The 24,226-nt window shown below is 45.0% G+C and overlaps 1 protein-coding gene across 2 annotated transcripts; it reads left to right on the top strand.

The window, feature by feature from the left end:
- Positions 1-1,241: 1,241 nt before the first annotated feature.
- Positions 1,242-22,686, top strand: KCTD17 (potassium channel tetramerization domain containing 17). Of its 2 annotated transcripts, none has more exons than XM_060245509.1 (6): positions 1,242-1,517; positions 3,221-3,329; positions 11,885-11,976; positions 13,120-13,215; positions 18,742-18,867; positions 22,489-22,686. In XM_060245509.1, exons 1-6 carry the CDS (start codon positions 1,257-1,259, stop codon positions 22,510-22,512), a joined length of 708 nt encoding a protein of 235 aa, XP_060101492.1. In that variant the 5' UTR covers positions 1,242-1,256; the 3' UTR covers positions 22,513-22,686. The 2 variants fall into 2 exon arrangements, with proteins under 2 accessions (XP_060101492.1, XP_060101491.1); XM_060245508.1 differs by having other exon boundaries at positions 20,586-22,686.
- Positions 22,687-24,226: the final 1,540 nt, after the last annotated feature.

Genomic DNA, 24,226 nt, shown 5'->3' with positions numbered 1-24,226 from the left:
GTAATGCCTGGTGCAATGCATAACTTGTGGTGAGTTGAAAACTACAGATTCTGTGGATGTCACATGATTGCAAAAGCACTTGCACTGAGAAGCCCTGACCAATTTTGATTCTTCTGCTGGGAATATGTTTAATTTGGATGTCCCTATAAAAATGTATGATGTCATCAGAGATCACTTGTGGCTACATTACATTGCAGTCAGGGCAAGCAGTACAAAAATAAGCAAATTCATGTGCCTAGTTAACTAATGCAAGAGTTTGGTGGCATCTCAGAGGCAAAATCTAGCAGCTTTAGTGAGTCTGAGGTCACTTCATCGGATGCATGAAGAGCATATGAGCATGTAGTTGCTGGAGTGAGCTCCAACTTATGAAAGCTGATGCTCTTTAGCTTGGAGAAACATCGGGTGACATGATCAAGGTTTACAAGATTATGCGTGGGATAGGGAAGGTAGAGAAAGAAATACTTTTCTCCCTTTCTCACAATACAAGAACTCATGAGCATTCAATGAAATTGCTGAGCAGTCATGTTAGAACTGATAAAAGGAAGTACTTCTTCACCCAAAGGGTGATTAACACATAGAATTCACTGCCACAGGAGGTGGTGGCAGCTGCAAGCATAGACAGCTTCAAGAGGGGATTGGATAAACATGGGGCAGAGGTCCATCAGTGGCTATTAGCCACAGCGTATTGTTGAACTCTCTGGAGCAGTGGTGCTCTGTATTCTTGGTGCCAGGGGGGGGGCACAGTGTGAGGGCTTCTAGTGTCCTGGCCCCACTGCTAGATCTCTTGATGGCACCTGGATTTTTTGGCCACTGTGTGACACAGAGCGTTGGACTGGATGGGCCATTTGCCTGATCCAACATGGCTTCTCTTATGTTCTTATGCTGGAATAAATATTGTCTTGAGGGTGCCACTAGGTTCCTGTTTTATTTTGCTGCTGACAGGCTAGCATGACTCCCCATCAAGAATTGTCACCACCAAAAGCCTAACATCTTAGAAGAACTAATATGAGGGACGCTGTAGAGAAGCAGTAGAAGAAGAGATTGGATTTATACCTTCTCGGAGTCTCAGGCATTTTACAATCTCCTTCCCGTCCTCTCCCCACAAAAATGGGAGACCTGAAGAATAACTCCCCTTGGGCTTGCAAGCAGTCCTCACGCATGTTTCGAGTTACCTGCTATCACAAAACACACCTCCAAGGAAGATTCTGGGGGGGACTACAAGTCCCAGAATCCTCCCGCACGTTCCACACCTGCGAATGGAGTGCCGCCTGTTTGTAAAAGTAGGAGGGACGCGGAGAGAAAAGGAGATGAGGATGGATCGAGGGGAGGAAAGACAGAGGGCTTCTTACGCGTGGGAAAGCTGCCCGGCGCCCTTACCCGCCTCCAGCAACCGGAGCAAATGGGTGCGGTTGAACGTCGGCGGGACCGTTTTCCTCACCACCAGGCAGACCTTGTGCCGCGAGCAGAAATCGTTCCTTTGCCGCCTGTGCCAAGGCGAGGAGCTGCAGTCGGATCGGGTAAGCCGGGCTCGCATCTTGGCGCTCCCGGAGGGAGGGAGGACCCGGGTTGTTTTGCAGACATGTGCGGCGCGCTCGCGCTTCGCCCGCGCCTTGAGCAGCGCTTTTGCCGGCGGGGAGAGAACAAAAGGGCTTGCGTGGATGGTCCGGATCGTGCGAAGCCGCCTTCGGCCTCCTTCTGTTGTAGCCGCTGGTGCTCGTTGCAGTGCTGGGGCTTTCGCAGAGGAACGCCTCCTTGTCGAGGGCCGCTGGAGCCCGCCTCGTTCACTTTCTCCCTTCTGTTTTTTTTCTTTGCGAAGTCAGGGTGTTTTAGAAGTCTTATGAATCCTGAGATCACATTAATTCTTACAGTGCCCGCCCAAGTGCTTAAGAAGCCCAATCCCACAGCAGCATCCTTACTCTAGAAGGAATCTGTTTGGAGCATCCTTGTGTTTTTGAGTGAAGTGCATCACGTCTTGTGCAAAATATTTACTTCTGGGGCGGCTGCAGCAGCATTGCTCTCTTGCCAAGTGCAATAAGGATCAGTTTCCCCGGGGAAAGTAGTTTTGCTGCTTTTCCTTCTTATCTCAGATGCTTGCGACTTCCTGAGGAAGCTTGTGAGCACAGAGATTGTGTCTTACCCCCCCCAAAAAAGCAACACCCCTCCCCCCTGTTGCTTGTTTATCTTGAGAACCATTGCCAGACCGCCGCCCCCCCCCCCTCGTCAAGGTCAGCATTGTCTAGTCTGACCTTGGGTGTCAGGTGGAGGTGTTTTGCATCCCCTACTTTGAAAAGATCCTGCTTGAACAAGATTGCACCTGGGAATTTCAGCATGCAAAACAGCTGCTCTGCCCATGAGCCAGAGCCCTTCTTCCCTTACAAAATTCTAGTTCCTGTTGCAAAGTGCTTCCTCAGACATGAGTCTTTGGAGACATAATACCAACTCAATCCCATGAAAAGACCACTCTGCTCTTGGAAGGTTAATATGCTGTTTCCGTGTGTGGTGAGTGGTTTTTTAGGGAACAGCCTTCAGTTATGGTGGAGTCCCACCAGCAGTCTGGAGTCAAGCACTCTATACTTCAGTTCATCACTTTCACAGTGGTGTTTGTGAGACCTGGGCTTTAATGCACATTATTTTAAAATGCACATTATATTAAAAAAATGTGAAACCCAAATTGTAACTAAAGATTTGGCTAGTTGCTTTGAACCGATATACAGAATTCAGCTGTCTTTACTTTTCCCCATCCTTTCCTATCAACAATATTGAGCCCCTATTTTTAATTCACAATAAGATATTTGCAGGTGGGCAGCCATGTTGGTCTGAAGAAGTAGAACAAAGTTGGAGTCCAGTAGCACCTTAAAGACCAACAAAGTTTTACTTGCAATGTAGGCATCTTCTTCTTGACCTTCTGTGTTCCAAGTCAGAAAAACCCCACTCAACACACAAACACTACTTGACCCTAAACTCTGTGGGAAGCTCCTTTCTCATCCAGGTTAACATTTTTATTTCCTTCACCACAGTAACATTTCATGACTCGCCCTTCTTCTGTTAGTTAGACTGGTCATGCATATCCTGTGGCAACACAGTCAGACAGGAAAGGTGATACTCTGTGGGCAAGTGAGCGGCAAGTCTTAGTTGTGTGGTTTTTTGGTTATTTGAATCCTGTGACTAGTCACAAGGGTACTCATCCTGATTCCCTCTTTGTTCTTTGCTTTCTGGTTAGGATGAGACAGGTGCCTACCTCATCGATCGGGACCCCACTTACTTTGGGCCCATCCTGAATTTCCTCCGACATGGAAAGCTGGTATTAGATAAAGACATGGCTGAAGAAGGTGAGGCTTCAAGTCTGTGAATTTTGGAATGGACAGCTGCCTACGCTGGCAGCGGAATGCGTAAAAGGCCTGGAGCTGTGGGTTGGTTCTAGAAGCTGGCTGAAATAGGCCATGTCATGTCCTCTGAGAAATAAAGATTTTCTTGAAATGCTGTGCAGCATTTACAGTCAATACAGTATGAGTGCAGGCTTCATGGGCTAAGAGATGTGGGTGTGAAGGGAAGAGAAGGAATGGTGCCACTCTCTTGAGGCAATATGTTATTTTGATTCTTGAGAAATGCGCATGAGAGCCAGTGTGGTATAGTGGCTCAAGGGACAGACTAGGATCTGGGACACCCAAGTTTGATTCCCCACTCTGCCCATGGAAGCTTGCTGGGTGACCTTGGGCCATTCGCTGTCTCTCAGCCTAACTTACCTCACAGAGTTGTTAGGAAAAATGGGGGAGAGGAGGAGGATGTTGGACACTTTGGGAGAAGGCATAAACAAAGTATAATAAATTTTAGAATCTTGAACGTTTCAAAGTTCTGTCTCTTAGTAGGAAGCTATCTCTTAACCCCCAAATGCCACAGCATGAAACCAGAAAGTACGCCCTTTATTCCAAAGCACAGTAGCTTCATAGTCTACAGATGGAGGATCTTTACGGCTGGCATCCCTTGTTTTTAATACCACATCTGGGGTTTCACACAAATGACTCGAAGTCTCCAGTCCTATCAGTTTCCCTTCCTCACAAATTGTTCCATTCCTGCTTTTGCTTCACTTCCTGTATCACAAAGCGAGAAGTGTGGGGAAGAGATTCTTGCCGTTGCCTGACCTAAATAGTTGCCTGGTTTTCTGGGTGTGGCCTTCTTAGTTTGAGTGATCTCCATCCATATCTGGGAGCTGGAATGCTGTGGGGGGGGGGGGGGGGGAGAACAGAAAGGCCATTGTGGTAGTCAAAACATAGAAGTCTGCTTCATTTCTGTACTCCCCCTTCCCTCCATTGCTGGGATTCAAGCTCATAGTGGCCATAGTTGCTTACTCATCCAGTTGACTGAGATGTGTTGAGGGCAAAGTTCCAGATCAGACAGCAGGTCCGGATTGATTCTCGACAGTAACTGAATGCTGGTTCCTAGGCACTCTGATTCCTTGGTGAGTTCATTAATTGCCTATCCCCATTGCTTGCAAGCAAAGATGGTCATGTGTGCCCTTGGGGAGAAGCAGGATGCAAATTAGCAAAAGAAGGAGGCAAACCTACTTCAATGTAAGCATTATCCTGAAAACTGTTACTGGACAACAGTTGGAGAAGGAGCTTCTCTCAGTCTCTGTTGTTACGGTTCCTTTACTGAGTTTGTGCTAAAGGGTGTGAACCTTCAGTGAATCAGAATGAGACCCCCTAATTTCAGCTCCCATACTGTCTGGAAGAAGATAGATCTTCAAGAGAGCAATATGCCTCCTCCTAAATGCACCTGAAGTTCATCTGTTATCAAATATGCCTATGAAATATAAGGGCATCATCCAGGACCATCCAGATGTCATTTGAGAGCTGAGGTTGAGGTGGGAGGGAAGCCAGAGATGAACAATGGAAATCCCTGAAGGATAAGCTTAACCAAAATGCATCCATAATGGTTATGTAACTGACGTATGCTTTTAACACTACCAGAGGAATGTACCCTCATAGCCCCTATCCAGGTCTTCAGGCTGCATTTCATACAGTGGGGACAGAGGACTCCACTTTCCACAAAACATGGTGATCAGGCTGTTTGGACAGAAAGCTTTTCAGCTAGCCAAAATGAACTGTTCCGTAGTTCCTGGTCAAATATCCCATTTCCATGTTTTCAAACTTTTTATCTTCTATGATAGAAAAGTTTTTAGCAGGGGGAACCACTTTCTGTACTTCATAAGACTCCACTGCATTTGAAGTAATTAAATGTGTTGATTGAGTTCTTCAATATCATGATTGCCCCTGGGAGGACAGACAGTCGCAGCATTTTATTCCTCAGATACATAGAAGCCATCTTCTTCTCATTAATCCAGAATCTAATAATAGGACATTTGTACATTCCCTTGTTCTCATTTAACTGAAATGGATCACCTCCTCTGATACTAGTTCCTAAATAATGTGTGTTCAAAAACTGCAATTTCTTTTCCCTCTACATCTTCTAGCTACTCTTTCACATCTCACATTCATGTAAATAGCTGGAACCATCCCATTTCTTTGTTTATTCAAATAGGCCTCCTTGTATCTGTTTTAAACGGAGTGACTAAATATGGATACAGTATTCAAAAGTTGTCTTCTGCAGTGATATTAATGCTCCCCTTCTGTAAGCGTTCTGCTTCTAACACATTCTGGAACAGATTTATTGTTTTTTATGTGCTTTTATCTTGCTCTTTTCACTGTGGGGGACAGTATACATAGGGTTTTCATGAAGATGACCATCCAGATGCTAACCAAGCCTGGAGCCTAGCTTCTGCAAGGGGTTTATATCCTGTACCTTCTAATAATCTCCTGGGACCGTTTGCCCCTCCATTGATAGCATTTTATTGGTGACCCCAGATCTACAGCTCACAATGCTGGCATGGTTCAGTCTATGTGTTTCTCCCCACCCCCACCCCGCTTCTAGCCTAGCACCATCTATTCCAGTTTAGTGATTCACCAAGCTAAACATAATTTTATTGGATGCTTGGTGCAGTCCCAAGCAAGCAAAAAGTTTATAGCTTTTCCGATGTGCTGCTGTGATCAACTTGATGGGTCACAGACTCAGCAGGCATGGTCTGTTCCAGTTGGCACTTACTCTTCTGAGTCTTAGGCTGGGATTTTCCCCCCAGTGCTGATATCTTTTGACTAAGACAGGTACCAGGGACAGAACTTGGAACATCCCACATTTAAAACATATGCTGTTTCTCTTGTTTGTCATGTGTTGTTTAACAGTCTCCATCTCTCTTGATATATTGGTAGCATTATTTCTCTCTGTACCAATTTGCGTCCTTACTAGCCATTCCCTTCATTTTGATTTTTCTTTCTTTTTCCATTTGATATTTATTCAGAGATACTGGATAACCCTCAGATCTACCCATCATATAATTAAAATGAAATTGATTTTTTAAGTATTCAGGTATCTAGGTTGGTTTCTCCCTTAGAATATATGGCAACACTCGGTTTTTTGAGTGATGAGGTCTGTCTTATCCATTAGATTTGGGTGCGCTGATAAAGCTAAAATTGTATTTCAGTATCAGGCTGTGTACAAGTGAACATGGAAAGGGAGGCATGTGGTGGTTCCTTTTTCATGCAGCTTGAGTTTTGCTTTCCTCAGTATTTGTTCTCAAGACATCCACATCTGGTTTCAGGCTGAATGCTGACTGTTGCCCACTCCCCATGCTCAAAGTGGGCTGTCTATATTTAAAAACAATGATTTTTTTAATACTAGTTTTTTTTTAAAAAAATGGGACCAAGTACAGTATCCCTTTGCAATATAAAGTTATTGCAAATAGGGAGGTGAAGCATAATAAGTATCATTACATCAAATGTAATTAAACCAAGGATATAGAAACAAACCCAATCCATTGGATTGAGTCAAAACTTTAAATTAACAGAATATATAGAAGTGAAAGGTGCTTTTGAAAATATTTGTCTGTAGTATGGTGGTGGAAAATACCATCAAATTGCAGTCAATTTATGGCAACCCCGTGGGATATTGAAGGCAAGAGACATTCAGAGGTGGCTTGCCATTGCAAGCCTCTACCCTGCTATTCATGAGTAGTTCATTCATTATTGATCTCCTTTCCAAATACTGACCAGGGCCGACCCTGCTTAGTTTTCAAGATCTCACAAGATTGGGCTAGCCTGGGCCATCCACTTCAGGGATTGTTTATAGTAGGTATAGGTATTATCATTGTATAGTATACCGCTGTAGACTATGATACATAAATTTTCGTACTACATATTTTGAGTAAGACATTTTCTTAAAAAGCACTTCACCTATCGTAAAAATATTTCATAGGAGGTCTTTTTAGTGCTTCCCCACATTTCAATGCATTTTCTATTAGAAAAATTGAAAAAAGGCCAGGGAGGGGTAGGCTTTCCCTCTGAATTTTTCAGCTATTTTTCTGGGCCTTTCTGAGCTTCTTTCTCTGATGCCATTTGCCTTAGTTGTCCTTTTGATATGTTGGTGGGTGGGTGGGAAGGAGAGAAGGAAACAGGAAAAGGGAGAGGCTGCGGGGACTGGTAGGGAAGGGAATAGTGGGAGAGGGGTTACAGTGTAAATTGAGATGCTGCCTGCAAGTCCTTGCTATCAGCAGTGATATTTTCACACTGCTGCCATGTTAAATTTCTTTTCCCTCATCTTAGTTTTTCCCCCTCTATATTTTCTTTTTAGCTGCACACCCACTTATTGTTCTGTTTTGTGACCAAAATCAACTCTGTTTAGCATCTACAAGATCATATTCTTCTCTCCACTTTTCCTATCTCCATATGTAATCAATTTATGTTCTTGCAGGTGGCATCACACTGCTTATTATGCTGACTGCAATTGTGTTCTCTCTGAATGTAGAGAAATTCCTTTTGTGCCTTGAACTCCATCATGCTGTGGGACTGTGGCCTTAAGCAAATTATATAACTCAAGGGATGCTAGACTGAAGAAATAAATATTTTCTCCCTTCAGTCTCTATCCGTAACTGTGCCTAGTTCTTTTTAGAATTCAACATCTATATCCCCTTGGTGTTGGCATAAATATCAAGCTCTTTCCTATTTTCTTTTACTTGGATGCCAGCTTAGTTTTGTCTCACAGATGCCTCTAAAACCTGTCACTCAACAGAATCCAAGGATTTTTGGTTTTCCCAATTCAGGATTTCATCTTTAATTTGTAACAGGCAAAGAGCCAGGACTGAGATCTGTTTGGATGCCCTATAAGCCAGTCTGGTTGGTGCGTTGTAGCTTCTATATCAGTAGCTCTTCGGGGTGGGGGGAGTTTTTACTTGATTCAGTCTACCTGCCTGAGGTAAACCTGCTTCCAGGACCAGGAAAAAAGATAGGATTTGTAGCAGTGGCAATATTAATGTATAAACTGGCTCTTGAAAGGCTAGCATGCGCCTTCCTGGTTGGCTAGCCATGATGACTAAATGGAAACTACTCATACTTGGAACCACTCTTCTCTCTAAGAGCAGAGTAGCAGTCCCAGATAAATTATGCAACTGGAATATTTGGGCTTGGGGATAGTGGCAATAGCTGGGGAAACGATACTGGAGTCCAGTTTGCTTTGAGACCACTTCTAGGTTTTTGTGGGCCTTTTAGCAAGAAGCCATCAGTAACTTTTGTGATGGATGCATGGGGGGCCGCACATACAGATAGCTATCTTTGTTCATGTAGGATAGGTCTACCAAAACAGAAAAGTCATATTTTTATCCAAACCCCTCTTGAAGCTGGCTATGCTTGTAGCCGCCACCACCTCCCGTGGCAGTGAATTCCACATGTTAATCGCTCTTTGGGTGAAGAAGTACTTCCTTTTATCCATTTTAACCTGACTGCTCAGCAATTTCATTGAATGCCCACGAGTTCTTGTATTGTGAGAAAGGGAGAAAAGGACTTCTTTCTCTACTTTCTCCATCCCATGCATAATTTTGTAAACCTCTATCATGTCACCCCGCAGTCAACGTTTCTCCAAGCTAAAGAGCCCTAAGTGTTTTAACCTTTCTTCATAGGGAAAGTGTCCCAACCCTTTAATCATTCTAGTTGCCCTTTTCTGGACTTTTTTCAATGCTATAGTATCCTTTTTGAGGTGCAGTGACCAGAATTGCACACAGTACTCCAAATGAGACCGCACCATCGATTTATACAGGGGCATTATGATACTGACTGATTTGTTTTCAGTTCCCTTCCTAATAATTCCCAGCATGGCGTTGGCCTTTTTTATTGCAATCGCACACTGTCTTGACATTTTCAGTGAGTTATCTACCACGACCCCAAGATCTCTCTCTTGGTCTGTCTCTGCCAGTTCACAACCCATCAACTTGTATTTGTAGCTGGGATTCTTGGCCCCAATGTGCATTACCTTGCCTTTGGCCACATTGAACCTCATCTGCCATGTTGACGTCCACTCACCCAGCAGATCCCTTTGGAGTGCCTCACAATCCTCTCTGGTTCTCACGACCCTGAACAATTTAGTGTTATCTGCAAACTTGGTCACTTCACTGTTTACTCCCAACTCCAGATCATTAATGAACAAGTTAAAGAGCATGGGACCCAGTACGGAGCCCTAGTATTTTTGGGAGTCTGTCGTAATAGTTAAATGGAAACCTTGTGTTCAGAGGTCTCTGATCAGGAGATGCTGGGGACAAAGAACTTGGGGGTGGGGGGTGGGGTGTTTTCATTTCTAGCTTGAGGGCTTCCTAGAGCTATCTGGATGGCCATTGTTCAGAACAAGATGCTGGACTGGATGACTCTCTGGTTCATCCTAGTGGAGTACTCTTGTGTTGGTACAGAATGCTTGGCTTGTGCTGTCATTCTGCCTGGGTTGTACCTAAGCCACCCAGAGCATCAAAGATGGCAGTATCATGATCTAAGCTTGCAAAAAGGACCCCATTCATTCTGCTGCATTTATGAGTGTCACATTCTCACATTCTGCTTCATCTGGTCACAGGGAGCAGCAAGGTGCTGTGGGACTCTAAAGTCTCATCCCTGACTTTTAGAAATCTTCACTTATCCAGTCCTTTGACTTCTGCAATTTCAACAGCCAAAGTCTAGACCAGGGGTGTCAAACTCATTTATTATGAGGGACAGATCTGACATAAATGAGACCATGTTGGGCCAAGCCATGTTGACCCAAGCCATATGTGTACCTATTTGGTAGCAGAGATATAAACTTTATAAAGGACACAAACACAATTAAATATATTCTTTACGAAACTTAAAACATGCTTAAAACATTAGCACTCATTGGTCTTAAAGGTGCATTCTTTGTAGTTCTCCCATGGGATCCAGGGTACTGGGCAAAGGAAGCTCTGGCTCTTTCCTTCCTTCCCCAAGGGACCAGGAGGGTGAGAAGCCTCAGCCAATAGAAGGAAAATAGGCTTGGCTCAGTAGCTCTGCTGGCAAAACAGGCTCTGCCTCCCCCCCCTTCCTCAAGGGCGGAGCCTCAGCCAATGGAAAAAATAGGGGTTATTCTCTGTAGCTCCTGTGCAGTTGAGCAAGCCTGCCAAAGCAAGCTGTGATGCAAAATAAAGCGAGAGAGAGGGAGAAGGCAGCAGATGACAGCCAGTTGCCTAGGGGCCTGATAGGAGCCCTCTGGGGGCCTGATTTGGCCCCTGGTCAGCATGTTTGACACCCCTGGTCTAGACAGTATGCATCATATATTTACTTCTGAAACATTCCATAGAGGATATGATCAGTAGTTCCGCAAAATGGAGCTAGGAGATTGGGGGGGGGGGCGCATTTCTCTACAAACCTGAAGGAAGTCCCAGGTTTGTAGAAGAATCTGAAATAAAAAAAGAGAGAGGGATTAAAACTCCCCCAAATAGTAGAAACAAAGTCTGTGGCTTTAAAAAATGACTGCCACTAGCTTTAAGCGATCATTTTGGGGGTTGCTAGGCAACTACAGTGATATTGCTGTGCCTTCCAAGACTTGGTTTCTGCAAAGCCATGGCAGAAGGGAAGGGGTGGGTTTAGAAACCAAAATAGTCCTGGATAAAGTCCCATCCTCCTCTCTTGTCACATCCCTTGATGGAGGACTCACCAGGGACACATCCAGCCATCAGAGACTCACTACCAACCCCACTCATCCTGTGGCTACTGCACATCTTGGCCAGATTTTTCCTGGAGAAATTCTTCTGGTGGAGGGAAGGGGAAGGTTGGTGGGTGCGAAGGAGAGAAGGAAACAGGAAAAGGGCATGGCTGCAGGGGCAGCCAGGGAAGGGAAATAGGGGAAGGGGGTACAGGATAAACTGAGATGTCCCCTGCAAGTCTTTGCAGGTCCCTCACTTGTACTTTCATAATCAAAAGACTAAATTTGTTTTTGTTTTTCCCTTTTCAAAAAATAAAGCTGCCATTCTCATGAGTCTGAATTTGCTGATGAGAGCCACATTATGCTTTCCCCCCTCTGCTTTTATTTTTTTAAAATAAAATAGTATATATTTCATTTTTTAAAACCCTGCCCTCTTCCTGAGGAATTCATGATGGTATACATACCTCTTGCCTCCTCTGTTTTTCCTCACAACAGTCCTAATAGGTAACTTAGGTTGACTGGCTCAAGGACACATAGAAAGCCTCATGGCAGAGTGAAACTTTGAATAATTCAGCCCACTAATCACTGCCTCCATGCCACTAACTAAATCCTACTAAGTTCAGTGCAATGTGTTCTCCCTCTGAGCTCACCCTTCAAAGATCCTATAATACAGAGCAGATCCAGAAAGTTGGTCTTGAAACTATCTTCGTACCTTTCCTACTTATATGAACATACAAGCCATAAAAGTATATAGACTAGATAATAGTGCTTGTATTGTACCCAGTCAGCAGTGAAACAGCTCAGTTGCTTGCAAGGCAGAGTTGCTCATTATAGTCTTTCTTGTGCCTTCTGCCTGTATTTCTAGGGGTTCTGGAAGAAGCTGAATTCTACAACATTGGGTCTCTAATCAGACTAATAAAGGACAGACTGGAGGAGAAGGACTACACTGTAACACAGGTGTGATGGGATGTGGCTACAGAAGGCCTACTTGAGAAATGGGATAACAGCAGAGGGACATGGAGTGTAAGATGGAGATTCAGGGGCGTTGAGCTCCCTGGTGATGCCAAAAATGTTGAATTCCACAGTGGTGGGTATCCATGGTCAATCTTGCAGGAGGAAACAAGTTGTAGGGGTTGTCCCCTGAGAAGAAAAAGAAGAATGCTGCATAGTTTGAGTTTGCTATCTTTGATTACAGTTTTAAATATGTGGGTTGTTTCAAAGTTGAAAGGCAATTGCCTGGTCAATGTGCCTGAAGTGCCCTGGCTGTGTATGTCTTGGGGAGAGGGGAATGGAGGAATATCATCATGGGAAACAAACACTGGGAAATTGTGCTGTAACATCCCAGAGGCTATATCTCAGTAGCATATGCTTGGCATGTGCAAGGTACCAGGAACTTAGCCTGGTATCTCTTGTAACAAGGGTTGGGAAGACCTGTCTCAACCTGAGTCCCCAAGGAATTCAAGTTGGAGTGTATACTACTGTGTTAAATGAACCAACGTATTACTTGGTATAAGACATGTGTTAAGTGCCATCTTCCTGTAAAAGACACAGAGGCCTTTCAGTCTGGAGCTGGCAGTCATGAATTGACTAGAAAGGTTTGAAAGATGATGTCCTGCTCATTAATTGTATAGCTACTGCAGCCAGCAATCACTCATCTTTATTTGAAGACCTGTAATTCCCCTTGATGGGATCTGATCTGCCTTCATGCTAAGGTTGTGAATAAGAACATAAGAGAAGCCATGTTGGATCAGATCAATGGCTCGTCCAATCCAACACTCTGTCACACAGTGGCTTAAATAGGTGCCATCAGGAGGTCCACCAGTGGGGTCAGGAAACTAGAAGCCCTCCCACTGTTGCCCCCAAGCACCAAGAATACAGAACATCACTTGCTCCAGACAGAGAGTTCCATTTATATCTTGTAACTAATAGCCAGCTATAGATGGACTGTGATGGACAGCGCCATCTTAAGCAGAGTGTAAGTCTTCTGACTTTTGGACTTAGAAAAGTATAACTTTGCTTAGGATGGCACTTCAGACCTGGAGAGTCTGCCTGGGAGGAAGGCTGCCTTATCACATGAAGTGCTGTTTCCATTCCTCCTAGGTGCCTCCAAAGCATGTGTACCGAGTTCTTCAATGTCAAGAGGAGGAGCTCACCCAAATGGTTTCCACTATGTCTGATGGATGGCGCTTTGAACAGGTATGCAGGAAATGGTGGTCGGTGCAAACCAATGGAGGGGGCATCTTGAATATAGTTTCCCTAGAATTTTTTTTAAAGGTTTATGCCTCACCTTTTGGTTGGTTGATCTCCCAGGTAATTTACATAGAGAAGAGAGACAATGGGGAGCAAAATTCCTTTCCCCTAGCATTCCTGTATATCTACTTAAAAAAAATTATATTTTTAACCTGCTTTTTCCATTCAATGGTTTTCCTTATATGGGCTGCTATGAGCCCAGCAGAAATCACCCCTGTATTAATTGTACTCCAAGGTCCATGGGTTGTAACAGTTTCTAGTGGATAGGGCTACCAGCTGAGGCAATATCATATGACTTCTGACTTGTCTCTAGGAGGTGAAGCACTGTAGATAGCAAAACCACAGAATCTCAGATTTATTAGATTTATGCTTTGTTTTTTACCTTGCCCCCTCCCAAGTTGTGCAGTGGAACTGGAAAATGTGGGCAGATTCTGATTAACACTGTGTTATCAGTTGTGTACCTGGACTGAAGCTGGTTTCTTAAAAGGGAGAGACCTATTCCATGACCAAGATGGTTAGATGAAGGAAGTTTATCCATAACTGTCATCTGTGTTGAAACAGGGAACTACAGTCACTCCACTCATGTGGTAGTTGAATCATCTGGAGCTACTGTCAGATGACTCATGAGGAACTAATTGCTATAGGAACATTTATTATTTAGATTTTAAGATTGTGCACACATTACATTTTTATTACTTGCCATTTATAAAAGCCAAGAAAATAGTAAAAACTGCATAAACCTCAAGTTCTAGGCAACAGTAATACAGCAAAGAAATTTAGATTCCAGTAGTTTGACATTTAAATAGAGTCTTCTGTACTTGGTTATGGGTCAGAAATATGCCATGGATTAACTGACAAACTTAGACAGGAAGAGTATTTATTTGAACACTTTTGATGAACACAAGTCAAGATGGCTTACAATGTACTGTAACTTTCTCCCACTGGTTCATTTTCCCAGATTTGCTTTTAAAAAAATACCTTGCAGCTACCAACTTTTCCACATATAAATTAGAAGATTTACATAATGCCATTAGCAATAATGAAATATATTTTTCATTTAAACCATTTAGAACAAGAGCTTCTCTTAGGGTTGCCAAGCCCCTGGTCCGACGACATCCCCGCGCAGTTGCTCTAGGCATTTCCAGGAAAACTCAGTTTTTTTCCGGACACTCTAGCCATTTGGGAGGGAAAACACTATGGTACACCATAGAGTTTTCCACCTCAAATGGCTAGAGCGACCAGAAAAACCATAGAGTTTTCCATCTCAAATGGTTAGAGCGACCAGAAAAACCATAGAATTTTCCTGGAAACGCCTAGAGCAGCCGTGCGGGGACATCACTTCCGGGTGACATCTTTGCGGCATGCACGTGCAAAGGGCATGTGTGAAAGTCCCCTGCTGCAGGAAGCAGCAGACTTGGTAACTGTAGGTTCTCTGCTGGATCAGACCAGTGACTCCATCTAGTCAGTATCCTTTTTTCACACAGTAGTCAACCACTGGCTCTGGAGGACTAATAAGCAAGACCAGGACTTCCTGTGCTGTTTCCTCTTAGTGCTGATATCCAGGGGTTTGCTATCTCAGAATGTGGAGGTTCCCTTTAGTCACCATAGCTAGTAGCCACTGATGGATCTCTCCCCCACGAATCTGCCTAATCCTTCTTTAAAGCCATCTGTGGTCATGGTCATCACTGTGTCCACTGGCAGAAAATCCCCCAATTTAGTTACTTCTTTGGAGAACAGGTACTTTCCATTTGTCCATCTCAAATCTGCTGCCCATTGCCTACATTGGGTGTCCCCAAGTTCTAGTATTACAGGAGGAGAAAAACGTTCCCTATCCATGTTCTCAACATCAAGTTTGGCTTGCATGACTGAGACCTGGGTGCGAGACGGGGAAACTGTAGCTCTCTCCCAAATGGCTCCCCCAGGATACTCAGTCTTTCACCAATCATGGACTAGCGGGGGGTGGTGGTGGTGGTGGCTCTATTCATATGCTTACTCCTCTCGGCCCCAGAAATCAATGGCATTGAATGTGCCAGTCTGGCATGGGATGTTGGGGAGGGGTTGGCGATCTGGATGGTGTATCATCCGCAAAACGCACCAGCTGGCGCCTTACTATCCCTGATGGAGGCCGTAACAGGCTGGGCATTGGAGTACCCAAGACTTTTGATCCTGGGTGACTTCAATGTCCATGCCGATGATGCAACCTCCAGTCAGGCGATGGACGTAGTGTCATTCATGGTGACACTGGGACTCTCTCAATTTGTTACAATGTCCACTCACCAGTGGGACACATGCTAGACTTGATGTTTGCAGCGGGAGTTTTAGTGGACGGTATTACTGCTGAAGCAGTGCCATGGTTGGACCACTCTCCCTCAAGGCTCGTGTGGATGTCCCATTCCAAGCCCGTTTAGGCAGTGAACACATTTTAGCTCGCCCTTGGAGCCAGATGGACCCGAAATGGTTCCAAATGGCTCTATGGGATTCCTGGCCCCCTGGCGATTCCCTGGATGACCTGGTTGAGTCCTGGCATGACAGACTCTCCAGAGCCATTGGTGAGATTGCACCTTGGCATCCTCTGCGCCCTCGTTCTAAGCTAGCACCGTGGTACAACCTGGAATTGCGGCAGATGAAACGAGGACTCAGACGGCTACGGAGGCAATGGCAGCGTACTCGAGATGAAGCGACTAGAACATCTTATAGAGAGTTTATGAGGTCCTATGAGATGGCAGTTGAAGCCACAAAGAAACTTACTTTGCAGCCAAGATTGCGTCTGCAATTTTGCGCCCGGCACAGTTGTTCAACACAGTTCAGACCCCTACAACACTGCTACAAGGCAGGCCAAATTTTGGGGAATTGGAGATCGACTGAGGCTTTTGCGAACTTTTTTGCAGATAAGATCTCATCGCTCAGCCACGACCTCCTCACCACATTGGAGACAGTATGGGAACTCAAGGCCCTGTGCCTGTCTTCTGGTTCAGCTCTGGATTGCTTCAATGCACTCAGTCTGGAGGAAGTTGACAGAATCCTCTCTGCTGTATGCTCAACAACTTGTGGTTTGGACTCTTGCCCCTCCTGGCTAATTAAAGCTTGCCAGAGGAAGCTTAGATATCCTATACGGGATATCTTAAATAGATCCCTCATGGAAGGGCATTTTCCAACACCTCTTAAAGAGGCTGTGGTCCACCCTCTCTTGAAAAAAACATTAGACCTGGCCGAATTGGCACGTTACCGGCCGGTCTCGAATTTACCCTTTTTGGGTAAAATTATTGAGAGGGCAGTAGCGCTACAGTTACAGAGCTTTCTGGATGACGCTTCTGTCCTAGACGCTCACCAGTCCGGCTTCCGCCCAGGTAATGGGATGGAGACAGTGCTGGTCACCATGGTGGATGACCTCCAGCGGCATCTGGATCAAGGTGGCTCAGCGGTACTGATGTTGTTCGACCTATCGGCAGCGTTCGATATGGTTGACCATCAGTTGCTGATCCGCTGTCTCGCCAATGCAGAGATTCAGGGGTTGGCCTTGCAATGGCTTTCCTCTTTCCTGGATGGTTGGGGACAAAGGGTGGCAATTGGGGGTGAACTGTCTCAGAGGCATGTGCTTGATTGCGGGGTGCCTCAGGGGGCGATGCTCCCCCCGATATTTTCAACATCTACATGTGCCCCCTTGCCCAGATTGCCCGGAGGTATGAGTTGGACTGTCACCAGTACACTGATGACACCCAGCTCTTTCTACTGATAGCCGGCCTGACTGTGTCCCAGAAAATTTGGATCTGGTGCTACGAGCCATGGCTTGGATGGATGGCTTAGGCTGAGTAGATTAAAGCTCAATACAGCGAAGACAGAGGTCCTTTGCCTGAGTTGTGGCGGTCTGGGAAGGGAAATTCCCCTACTGACGTTTGACAATGCACCACTGACAATGGCACACAAGGTCAAGAGCTTGGGGGTGCTACTGGAGCCTGCCTTGACAATGGAGGCCCAGATAGCAGCCACTGCTAAATCTACGTTTTCCCATCTTAGGCGGGCAAGGCAGTTGGTCCCCTTCCTGGAGCGTGGCGACCTGGCAAAAGTGATTCATGCAACGGTCACCTCGAGGCTGGACTACTGTAATGCCTTCTACATGGGGCTGTCCTTGTGCCGAACCCGGAAGCTGCAGCTAGTGTAGAACGTGGCTGCCAGGCTGTTACTGGGGCTCCCCAGGTGGGAGCACATTCAGCCGGGACTGCGGGAACTGCACTGGCTGCCCGTAGTATACCGGATTCATTAACAAGGTGCTGGTTATCACCTTTAAAGCCCTATATGGCCTAGGACCTGCCTATCTTAGGGACCATCTCTCCCCACATGTTCCCCAGAGAGTACTCAGATAGGGATCACAAAATCTATTAGTAATTCCCGGGCCGAAGGAGGCCAGATTAAAATCAACCAGAGACAGGGCCTTCTCAATTTCAGCCCCTTGCTGGTGGAACCAACTGCCAGACGAAGTGAGGGCCTTACAGAACCTTGTGCAGTTCCACAGTGTCTGCAAGACTCTCCTCTTCCGGCTGGTGTTTAATTGATATGGCACCTGTATTTAAGGGAAGCCGAAGAAGGCCGTCACCACTGAAATAGCACCAAACTAATATTCTGTTTTAACTGTTTAACTATTGAATTTTGTTTTATTCTTGAATGTGTAATTTTAATATTTATTAATTTTAACTGTTGTTGGGATTTTTATATTGTGAGCCGCCCTGAGTCTGCTTCAGCGGGGAGGGTGGGATATAAATCAAATCAAATAAAAATAAATAAAAATAAGTTGCCACTAAGTATGCTCCCCGTTCCTACACATCTGTTATCACTAAAGATATCATTCACTGCATCCCCTTTTTCTCAGTTGTAGTCTAGCATCTAATTAAAAGGGAGAGAGGAAAGGAAATTCCACAAAAAAGCAGATCTAACAGTTGGTCACTGTATGCTAAGTATGCAAGTACACCACATTTTATATTGTTGTACAATCAGGAGTTCCTTTATTGGCAGAGAAGAACTGGGTTTCAGCTTATCAACTTGTTCAAATTTCCCCATCGTGTTCTGTGGAATTTTTAGTAGTGCATGATTAATTATGTGCAAGTACATGCTGTATTTGCATGCTGGCATTTGAGCCAAATGTTCTTGGTTTCAGGAATCTTATATTTGGCACATATGTATTAGATAAAAGAAAAGGAAATGAGTGTTCACAAACAGGAACCAAAAACCTATATTGTGTTGTATACTTCCTTGAAAGTTGGTGGGGTTTTTTTTGAGGAGTGGGATAGAAATACAGTAAATCGGGTGGCCAACGGTAGCTCTCCAGATGTTTTTTGCCTACAACTCCCATCAGCCCCAGCCATTGGCCATGCTGGTTGGGGCTGATGGGAGCTGTATGCAAAAAACTTCTGGAGAGCTACCGTTGACCACCCCTGCAGTAGATAAAAGATGAACAAATTCTTTCCTTATGCTTCCCAGCTGGTGAATATTGGGTCGTCTTATAATTACGGGAATGAGGACCAGTCAGAGTTCCTGTGTGTGGTCTCCAAGGAACTGTGCAGCTCGCCCCATGGCCTAGGTTGTGAGCCCAGTCGAAAAGCCAAGGTGAGAACTGTTATCAGCATCCTTGTCTTCTTAATTACCTGCTTGTTAAGCAAACATGTAAAGTCACATGACTCTACTCTGGCTGCTGAGGCACCCTCTCCTTTCAGATGGGGAAGGCCCAGGGTATGGAATAGAGTTTCATAAACTCTGCTCATGGAGGATTACATACAGGATATGGCTGATGTGATTGCTAACTAAAAGTTTAATATCAATCTCAAGATATGTTGGAGCCATTGGCTGCCAAAACCTGGAGCTCAACATGAATTCACTCTGTAATTGTATTGTGCTTCTGAATAGCATATTGCTGGCCACCCAAAGGTTGGAAGCTGCTATTAGGTAGAAAAAAGAGCTCCGATTGCATTGGCAGTCCTCTGAACTGGCCTTGTGAAGTTGTCAGTTAATGTTTTCAGTAATGGGAAGTCTCAGTGCTGCAATGCTTGGTGATCTCTCCCTGGTTAGAGGTAGAGGCAGCTATATGTGCTGTTTATTGTAGTAGTAGCAAATGTAGGATCTCTTGGGGAAGGGCAAGATTGAGAGGGGTTCAGTCAGTGTTTCAAGCTACCTGCATGTCCATCAGCTTAGGACTAAGCTGGGCATGAGGCACATGTGATGAATACACATTGAGCTTTCTTGGTGTCCTGTGATCACTCTCTGAGCCAGGGTGCTAGGATAGATACACCTCTCATTTGACCAGACTTGGAGGCTCTTATGTTCTGAAGGTAATCATGTTGCATCTGCAGTTTTTCTGTGTCACTACTGAATCTATTCTCCACCTGCATCATGTTGCAGTCCCATTGGTACACAGGTGCCCTAAATATTTTGAATATCTCTTTGACAGCTCTGCTCATGTTCTCCTTTTGACTTCTTCTGGAGAGCATGAATGGCATCTGTTCTGCTGAGGTTTGATCATTGGAAGCAAGGTTGTTGTCACCTTAAGACAGGAGAAGTAGGGAGAAAGGGAGAGCTACCTGTTTTGAAACATGTGGAAATTTATTAGGTAAGATACCACCCCCCCCCCCACACACACACACATCGGATTGGTAAGCAAGCATCTCCTGCATGTCTGCATAGGATATGTTTGCTGGTGTTCCAGGACAAAGCCGTCATTAATTATAAAACATGAACTGAAACTCTTTCCCAAGTGCAGGTCTAACCACTTGTTTTTAACAGCTGTTGCCAAATGAACAAATATCAGTCCATTAATTGTATCTGTTTTAGTCTATTAAATCAGTATAAATTTTTGCATATGAAAATGAGGAGAAAGATGTATATATGACATGCACAGCTTTATGCAGATATTTCATGCTTTAATATTATACTCTATCTTAGAACAGTATTGCTTTCCAGTTTGAAAGTAGTGTATGTGGGAATGACTCTTTTAAAATGGTGTCTATTACCTACAGTTTATGTTAAGTAATGGTTAAAACCAGTTTTTTAAAATAATAATAATAATAATAATCTGCCTGCCCAATCAATTAGGGTCATGTTTTTTAACCACTTATGGGTTTTTAAAAAGTGTGTTAATTGAGGGACTGCAACCCGAAGTACAGTTACACCGCTCTTAAGTACATTGACTTCAGTGGTCTTAGGAGGGTGTAACTCCACTGAAGACAGCAATAGTTTGTGCCCTTGGTTTTAAGGATGAGCTAGAGGCACAAAGGCTGACTTGCAAGCTTTTCCCGTCCTCTCTTCCTTTTGTACTGCATGCTGGGATGCAGAGCGTGGAGGAGGAGGAGGATCCAGAGCTGAAGGAGGAACAGCACAAAGAGGAGGAGGAAGAGCAGGAACAGGAGGAGGAGACAGAAGCTGAGGCTGAGGCAGACCCAGCGGAGGAGAAAGGTGCAGCAAATCCCTGAGGAAAATCATGACCCAGACAAACACAAGTTGAAAGCCATCTGCTCCCTTTGGGTGAGAGCCAGTGGCAGGGAAGCATTCTGAGAGGGGGGGCTCTGGGAAGGCCTCTGCGGGGAGCAAGCAATACGCCGGGGCCAAAGGCTCAGGGAGAGACGGGGGAGGGTAGCTTCCTTTGGGCAGCTGCTGCTTTTTGGTGCAAAGGGGCTTTTATGTTTTAATGTGTCACAAGGTCATCTAACCAGGGTTCTGCTGATTGTCTCCTGATCTCCTCCGTCTCTTTTTGGAGTCCCTTTTACCTGGCTTGCACTCTCTCTGCTCTGCACTCTTTCCCTTGCTCAGCGATGCCTGTTTCCTCACCTTCTGTAAAGCCTGAGCTCCTGTCTCCTCTCTCACTCCCATGCCTAGAATCCTGTATTTTTCCCTAGTCAAAATTTCCTCCTCCTCCTCCCCTTTCTCCTATGCAGGTGCCACTCCAATTTCATTCTCAGGCCTGTATGATTGATTTCCTACTTCCTTCCCTTTTCATGGACTCTTCTAGTGAGGTATTAATAGGGGGGCTGACTCCTTGTACTGAATTTGTCTTCCAGAGTAACCCCCCTATGGAGAGGGGGGGGGCAAAGAAAGGGGGAAAGTAGCTGGAAAACGGCATAAACAATTATATGGCGCTTCCTTTATAGTGAGATGGACTACTGGTCCATCTAGCCCACTCCTATCTTTCTCTACCCAAGATCTTTTTTTTTTTTAAGCTGGGGAAGCTAGGGCTTGAAGCTGGGCCTGCATGAAAAGCATGGACTCAACATTTAGTTGTGATGGCCCGACCCAAGATGGCAAAGAGGGCTGATTTATTGTGTGATTAAAAGCAAAAACAAACATCCCCCCCCCAAGTTTTGCATCTCCCAAACTTGTTTGCCTAGAATAAATTGTGTAGGTGTACATTTTGCTTGTATTTTCATAAGCTGTGGTTGCTTTTCTTAAGAGTGATTGGCAGAGAGCAGATAGTGTGGACTTGGGGACATTAATAGAGAGTGGGGGGAAGGGGAAAGGCTTTGTAGAACATGGTAGAAACACCTCCCCCACTCAGTCCTCACCGCGTTGGTATTGCCTATCCTCTTGTGTAAGACTCAGAACTGGGGTTCTCAATAAGCTAAGTGTTGCAGCAAAGTCCAGGTGCTGGCCACTGTCCAGTACAGAATTAAGTGCACTTAAGACGATTGATTTCAATTGGAGGTCCAAAGCAGAAGGGAGAGTGTAGCAGACAGTCATTGTCAGCATACCCAGGACAAAAGGGCTTCCTGGACATGGCTGCCAAGTGAGAGACTGCTGGCGTTTTGCATAAAGATGTCCACATTTCTCCCGCTGGTCTCCTTTCTCTATGCAAAAATAAATTGTCAGAGCTGACTTAAAGGAGCTGTAGCTCTCTGACCTTGTGAAGCATGCCCTACAGCCATGCTGGCCACTTCTGTTGAACCAGGGTGCAGGTAGGGCTTTGTTCTGGGATAGCTGCAAAGGTACTTTTATATTGTTTCCTGCTGAAGGAGAGTGGAAGATCCACTTTAGGGGGTGGCTCACCTTTCCCCTCCTGTGCAGGAACTTTTGTGCTCTCAGCTGGAGCCTGAATACAATGTAGCTCTATAGAATTGCAATGCTGGGTATTCACAAAAGTGTTTTTTTCTCTCCTCCTTTCTCCCTCTCTTTCCCCTCCTCTTTCGCATCTGTTCTCCCACCCACTGTGTGTTCCTTTTCTGCATCCTTTTTAATTTATCATAGTCTTGCTTTTTCCTTTTCACTTGACTTCACTCGGTCTTCCGGCTCTGTTCATTCTTGTTGATTCAAGCTGTTACAAACCGGAAATCTCAGGATGTAATGCTGATGGTCAATTTATGTGTGTGTGTGTTTATTTTTTTTAAATCTTTATTTTTGTATTGTGTGTTTGAAAGAAAATAATAAAACATGGCTAGGGACAGAGTTTGGGTAACGTTGCAATTTGTTATTTTAACTCTGCCCTTCCCCTCCATTTGTAACATTTTGGGTTGGGGCAAAATATTTTTAAGATCCCAATGTTTACAGTCACTAGGCATCCCCTCTGAAGCTGATGGGGAATGTGTGTTCTTTCTTCATCTTTGCCTTAGATCTGGCCTTCCAAATTGTCACAGCAACTTCTGCCAGGGAGAATAAAGCATACCAGCTGCAGTTTCGTCTTTACTTTTCCTGCCATGCTTGCTGAGTAGGAGGAAGTCTGAGAATCAAATTAACTAAAAGCATGCCTGCTTTACAAACTTAAATCTGTTCCAAACCAGGTTAGGAGTTCCCATTCATGCTACCATGTAGTTCTGCAAAGGGTTTAGCAGGGCCAGTCCTAGACTGTCTGCCACCCTAGGCAAGGCTAACTTCTGGTGCCCCTCCCTGCACTGATAATGTCACCAAGTCACATGGGGGGGGACCCAATTCAGCACCCCCAGAAGACCAGTGCCCTAGGCAATCACCTAGTTTGCCTATTGGCAGGGATGGCCCTGGGGTCTAAGTATTCCTCATATCTTACCTTAAACCACAGTTCTTAGAGGTTTTTTGGGGAAGATGCCATTGCTGTTGTATGTTTCAGAATGTAGGGACATATTAAGCAATGTAGTCTTCTTCTGGGAGAAGAGGGGTAAGCTACTCCCTCCTTCTCCCAGAATACTCTGCTGTTGCTGCTTGCAGTTCTGAGTTAGGTAGCACCATAGATGAATTGAGAAGACATTCCAAAGTGTGAAGGAGTAGGCTGGGGTGCTTACTCTTCAGGAGATGTGCTGGTAGATTGAAGTCTTCACTTTGCAGTTTGATGTGGAGTTCTTTCTAGCCAGGAAGGCCTGATTGGGGAGCAGATCCAATGTCCCTTATCTGTTCAGCCCTTGTATAGGATGTCATGAAGAAGAAAATCCTTATTGTGGGATTTGGCAGCATTCAGCCATGCCCAAACTGATCTGTGATTCCATCCAAGGCTGTTTTCACGTGGTTATGATTCCCTATTGTACAGTCACTGCCACAACAAATGCAGAGGCTTTTGCGGTGGCAGCCGGGCATCCACTAGGGTGGGGGGATTTTTTCTTTGGTCATACTTTGGGGGTCCCTCTATTGAGGGGCTTTTTGCCAGCTTCAAAAAATCAGTAGTTGCTATATATCACTATGGCGTTATTAACAACTATTGATTTTTTTAAAAGCCCTGTAGTGATTCAGGAGGTGGGGGTAGTCATGGCTATAAGGCAGGGGTGGCCAGTGGTAGCTCTCCAGATGCTTTTTGCCTACAACTCCCATCAGCCCCAGCCAGCATGGCCAATGACTGGGACTGATGGGAGTTGTAGGCAAAAAAAACATCTGGAGAGCTACCGTTGGCCACCCCTGCTATAAGGGGATGGGGGATGACAGCAGCAAAGTGGCACCAATGGCTAAAAAATGTGCACTTTCCTTCCCACGTGACATGGAAACTCACTTGGACTGTGATTTTTCAGGAAAGATTGTCCCAAAGCAG

The sequence above is a fragment of the Heteronotia binoei genome, chromosome 8, assembly GCF_032191835.1.
Source record: "Heteronotia binoei isolate CCM8104 ecotype False Entrance Well chromosome 8, APGP_CSIRO_Hbin_v1, whole genome shotgun sequence".
NCBI classification, from domain to species: Eukaryota; Metazoa; Chordata; class Lepidosauria; order Squamata; family Gekkonidae; genus Heteronotia; species Heteronotia binoei.
This window is presented reverse-complemented; position numbering and strand designations above follow the sequence as displayed.

Excerpts from the sequence above, each read along its gene's own strand:
- KCTD17 (XM_060245508.1), top strand. The coding sequence starts at position 1,257 with ATGGAGTGCCGCCTGTTTGTAAAAGTAGGAGGGACGCGGAGAGAAAAG. Across the intron at positions 3,330-11,884 it reads TAAAGACATGGCTGAAGAAG|GGGTTCTGGAAGAAGCTGAA; the intron begins GTGAGGCTTCAA and ends CTGTATTTCTAG. Across the intron at positions 18,868-20,585 it reads AGCCCAGTCGAAAAGCCAAG|AGCGTGGAGGAGGAGGAGGA; the intron begins GTGAGAACTGTT and ends GCTGGGATGCAG.